This window comes from Pinus tabuliformis, chromosome 8, assembly GCF_031772625.1.
Source record: "Pinus tabuliformis cultivar Carrire ecotype Pingquan chromosome 8, CPIR1, whole genome shotgun sequence".
Lineage (NCBI taxonomy): Eukaryota > Viridiplantae > Streptophyta > Pinopsida > Pinales > Pinaceae > Pinus > Pinus tabuliformis.
The window spans coordinates 1,483,213,538-1,483,218,938 of NC_142294.1; the positions used below are offsets into that span (position 1 = coordinate 1,483,213,538).

Below are 5,401 nucleotides of genomic sequence, written 5' to 3' on the forward strand. Positions count from 1 at the left end.
TATATATATATATATATATATATCTCACATTCCCAAGTGTACTTTCAGATTTACTTGGGAGAAGGCATGGTACTCTCCCATTAATTTCCAATTTTATATTCATGTCACATTTCTAAATGTACTCCCAGCTCTACTTGGGAGAAGAGAAGTCAACTGTAAGGATGGATGAGAAGTTAATGACATTAATGAGAGGTGGTTGAGATGGAGAAGAGAGGGAGGGTATAAAAAGGGAAGGGGGAAGGGAGAAAAGGGGGAGGTGGGGTCTTGCTTATGATTTTGGGGTTGGTTGTGATTTTAGGATTTATTGTGATTTTGGAGACCTTAGGAACATGTGGAGGTTTCTTGGGTTGTTGAGAGGAGGGAAATATTGTTCATCTTGGTCCAAGTCATTCATCTTGGACACACACACTACATCTAGTTGGACTTGGGCTTGGAGGGTTAGGGAACCTGTGAAGGTTTCCTGGGCTAGGAATTATTTCCTAGTTGGCTAGGAGGTAAATCTAGTTGGGTCAGTCAAGAGAAGCATTCAGCAGGAGCAGCAGCAGCTCAAAGGCATCTCCACCAACCGCCGGTACAGGTATTCCTCTATAGATTACTCATGTAAATTATTAAAATGAAATGCTCACCATAAGTTATAAGGATTAGAATGTAAATGGTAAAATTTTATTTGTTTAAAAGTCTTGTAAGAAAGTAAACTATTGCCTCTTATTGCATTTAAATTCATCAGAAATAGATCTATTAGAAGACCCTAGGATAGGGCTCTTACACATGGTATCAGAGCTTTGGTTCAAAATCTAGACCCAAAGCCCACAAAACCCTAAATTCTGTTATAAAGAGCTTGTAACCCTCGTAAGGACTCATAATCCTAATGTATAGATTCTTCAAATTTTCCATCCAAAGTCCACCTTGCACCTATTTTCAGATCTTAAATCACCTTACAAATGCCATGTAAGTGCAGATCCATGAGATGGACCATGTAAGTGTGCTTCCAAAGAACCATTTTGCATAAGCTTGTATACTAGCAGCGCTGTCCTCCCATGGACACAGAAACCCATCAAAGACATGAGGTTTGGATGCCTGATTTTGCTCATTAGTTCAAATTCACTTTGACCTTTGTTAAAACCTGCATTGTTTGCATGCTAGTGTGCTGTTTATATTGATACCAATGTTGAGAAGAAGACCCACAGACATACTTATAGCCTCAGAGGTATGTTCAAATGGAATTCCATTCACGATTAAGTTATTTTCAACTCCAATGCTACAAAGAGACTCCTTACGATGCTTGGAAATCGATCAGTATGGTTTACACTCCGAGCATATGCATGCATTTCATTCAATCTGAACCCCATTTTTCTCGTAAACAATGAAACGGTTCATATTCCCAATAGCATGCTTCTGCTAAAAAAATCAACTGGGTTATCCTGCCTTGCAAAAACAAAAATGGTAGGTCGGGCTTGGGAACAGTGAATTCCCAGCCATCATCGTTCTGCTGCTGTTCTTCCAGAGGCTTCTCTGCTTCAGAATTTCAAGTGCCGATGTAGGGAACCTGTCCTTCAGTGACCAGGGAACGAGACTACGTGGCATTCCCTCGCCCGCCTGACCTTTGGTGTGGCCACTCTGCACTCTGAAATTCCTTCTGCATCTTTTTTATTTTCTGAGTAGAAATATGTCTATGGGCCTTTCCTCAAAGAGTAGGTTTACCCATTTGTACATAACCTCCGACTTAACACCTAATTGACTGTTACTGTGTCATCATCCTCGACAGACTCCACACTTGTATTCTGGTGACCTAGAAGAATGTCACTGCTTTCTGAACTATGAGTATTCGGAGAACGCATTAGATTTCATGCGGCAACCATCTGGATTCAAAGTTTTCTCATTACCCTTTCTCCGCCGTTTAGGAGAGGAAAAACCACAAGCAAAAGCCTCCAATGCTTTTGTAGTCAAGGGGCGGACCCTTGTGCTTTGCCTTCGTACATTTCCCTGTAGAGTACTTTCATTGTTTTCTTGTGGCTTGATAGAATGGCTTTCATCTGGATCAGGACTTGAGGACTGTGCAACTCCTGGATTATTAAACACTTCCTGAGAATGCCCAGAATTTGCCTCAGAATAAGAAGTTTCTTCAGACTTTGAAGCTTGTGAGACCTGACTGCTTATATCTGAGACAGAATTGATCTTCATGTTTATTGGTTGATCATAGGGTAGGTTCAAATCAGGCACTATCTCAGGTGTCAATTTGCATATCCTAGAATTCTGAGAATTGTTATTGATCTTATTTCCAGAAAGCGAATCTGTACTCAGAGAAGTAGTATTGATGCTTCTCCCGGCACTTGCTTGAGTTGAAGATGGTAGGGATATGCTTATTTCTGATGGACTGGCACCTAAAAGAGGAGATTCTTCCTTGGGGTCAAATTTCAGCATTGTTGTTTGATCTTTTGACTCACAATATTCTACCAAACTAGCAGCACTTTTATCCTCTTTGTATTTTATACAGGTAGTTAGTTCCCTCTGCTTCAAGGGAGAGAGCAGGCAATCCCTCTGATCAGGGGTTGGTTCCTTGCACATTCCAAAAATCTCATTCCTCTCACCCGAGCTTTCATGATCAACTACAACACGGGCTGACTTTTCCAAATTACAGTTCAATGAATTCCCCTCTGCATAATGTGTGCAATGTTTCCATTGCTGAGATGGTAGTATTCCTAAATTGTCTGTATCTTCTGTTTCCCACGACACAGTTTGAGACCTATCAGAGCCATCATCCAGAGGCAACGTCACTCTTTCTCGTATCCTAGGTGTTCCTACTCCTTGTGATGTTAGACTGGTGTCAACAACTGTAAATATAAAGGATTGTACTTGTTTAGGTTGAAGATAGGAACAGGGATGGCCTGCATGCCCATTTTCTTTATCTGCATTCTCAGAAGTATGGAAGCATTCTGGCTTCACTTCGACTCCTGTTATACCATGTGTGTCTAGTTCAAGCAGCCTTGGATCTGATGCCACCCAGCTTAAAACCTCACTAACAGAATCAAAATAATGAATTCCTTTTGTTAGATCTTTTCTTGAAAACTTCTGTACACCAGGGATCAGAAACACTAAACGCTGCCTCAATTCATAGGCACCTTTGTCGGGTTTCTCAGAATGCCATCCCTTTGCCAAGAGACGAGGCCACACTGCTTCCCAAAATAAGTCATCTGCTTGAGCTTTGCTAAGCCTAAAATATCCAATTACAAACTTAATAATCTCTTCAGTAGAAAGCTCGGACCATGCCTTGCCTGTAGGAATTTCATAACGAGAAGTGCTGACTGGGTTTGTCTTTGTTGGGTGTATGACAGCCGCAGTAAGATCTTCCTTGCCTTTGCCAATTCCCACGGCTTGAACAAGTGCATTTGGTCCTGCTAATGCTTTCAGCTTTGCAACAAACTCTTCCATAGAAACTCTTCCATCATTGAATGCCTTTGTTACCTGTTTATCAGAAAAACCTGTGAGACCCTATAGCTGTAAGAACATTCAAAATATCATAATAGTAGTAAGGCAATATACTTTGCAACTGGGAGACTTTTTTTTGAAATGTGTTTCATAATTGTATTGAGCAAAAACATAAATCGAGAATATTACGAAAATAAGGACAGCAGATAGGCTATCACCACAAAATTGGATCAAGGGATAAAATATTAAAAGACAAAGCCCAAAATCTAAAACCAGACTCCCAAGAACAGCAAATCCCAATGAGAGACAAAACATGGGAGAGGCGAATGAGCTTCCCTTTACAAATCCCTGGGATTTCATACAAGGAAGAAGGCTGAGCCTGGAAAAAGTAAACAAAAACATCCCTTTACAGCTTCTTGGGCAACATACAAGGGAGCAGCATGTGCCTACGCAAGAAAATTCCTTAAAGTTCATAACGCAGATCTTCAAAGGCATGTCCACATGTTTCTCATCATAGGTTAATTTGTGAATGTTGTCCACATGTTTCTCATCATATGTTAATTTGTGAACGTTGTCCACATGTTTCTCATCATATGTTAATTTGTGAACGTTGTCCACATGTTTCTCATCATAGGTTAATTTGTCATTTAGGTTAAATCTATTGCAGAACCAAGAAGATTAATCTGATCCAACTGGATTATGAAATTCAGTTCATATGTATCAGTTACAAGATGTATCATCACATCATAATGCAAACTCTATTTGCACCCCAATTAAACTAAATTGGTGTCATGGAAATTAAAATGTCATATCAGCATTCCATTGTTGTATTATTAACGACAGCATACCATTTTTACATTTACACAACAAATTGAATTTTTGACGAGAAACCTTTACCTCTGGGATCTCATGTTTCAAATGCTCAGGTATGTCAGGAAAAAGGCGTGCCAACAATTCCTTTTGCCGCCATCCAGAGAAAATGCGCTGGCCTTGGATACACTTTCTGCTTCTTGTCTTTCTAGATTCTGCCCATCTGCAATATGACTCTGTATTGAAGAACTTGCCGTAATAGTGTGCTAATATATCCCCCATTTCTTTAGTTTCCACAAATCTTTTCACTGCTTTAAGATTTTTCCCAAAAATATACAGCCCAAGTATGAATAAATCTTCCTCACTTTTACTCCAGGATGCACTCGGGCTGCCAGGCACTATCATGTAACCTTTTGAGCTTGCGTCTTCCCCCATATTATGTATTCCTTTCTGCTGAACCTGGCAATTGGAATCAATGCAGTGCTTGTGTAAGTCCAAAAAACCAACTTTTATCTTCTTGACCATCTTGCAACCAACCCTGCCCCTTTTTCTTCGATGCCCATCACAATAGGAAGAAGTATCAAGCACAGTATTAGCTGCCACAGTAGATTCTGTCAGGGTGTCCTCTGGTCTTGAGAAATCTGTCTTCAAACCTGTAATATTCATATGGTCTTCTCTGAGTTGGCCACTGTTACTGATCACATGGGTACATTGATCATTTTCCAGTTCAGATAAATCAACCTGACACAATTCACAATCTTTTTTTATGGCTCCAACTGGGGAAGACTGCTTTGAAGGGAACTCATTATCTGAGAGTGTTCCATTTCCAAAAGGAAAAATCTATGTGGAAGTTAGTTATCAATAGCTACAATACTCAAAGAAAGCAAGCAAACTGCCGCAGTAATCCATCAATCATAATGATTTTATTTGTTCCTTGGAAATGTCTAATTTTGGAACACCAGTGTGTGAGTCAGAGGAAAGATTACGAGAACACAACAAAGTTGAATAGATTAGGGAGGTGTGCTTGGTTGGTGATATTGAGAAAATCTTAAACATAGAGAATGCATAATAAAATTGACCAATTGGAGGAGCATAAACACTTTGCATGGCAACATCCTTAATATTTTCCCCACTAATGGGAGAGCCGCATTGTAATGATGTACAT

At 39.9% G+C, this 5,401-nt stretch overlaps 1 protein-coding gene across 1 annotated transcript; it reads right to left on the reverse strand.

Moving 5' to 3' along the window:
• Positions 1–1,815: 1,815 nt before the first annotated feature.
• On the reverse strand, positions 1,816–4,902 carry LOC149241430 (uncharacterized). The gene is made up of 2 exons (XM_089370542.1): positions 4,324–4,902; positions 1,816–3,462 (listed from the first exon to the last, which is right to left on the reverse strand). The coding sequence occupies exons 1-2, from the start codon at positions 4,900–4,902 to the stop codon at positions 1,816–1,818; spliced, it is 2,226 nt and encodes a 741-aa protein (XP_089226668.1).
• Between the last annotated feature and the right edge of the window lie 499 nt (positions 4,903–5,401).

What these genes read in the sequence shown, in the direction of transcription:
- LOC149241430 (XM_089370542.1), bottom strand. Translation starts at nt 4,902, where the DNA reads ATGAATATTACAGGTTTGAAGACAGATTTCTCAAGACCAGAGGACACC. An exon ending in TGAAACATGAGATCCCAGAG is followed by an intron (nt 3,463 to 4,323) that starts GTAAAGGTTTCT and finishes TCTGATAAACAG; the next exon opens with GTAACAAAGGCATTCAATGA.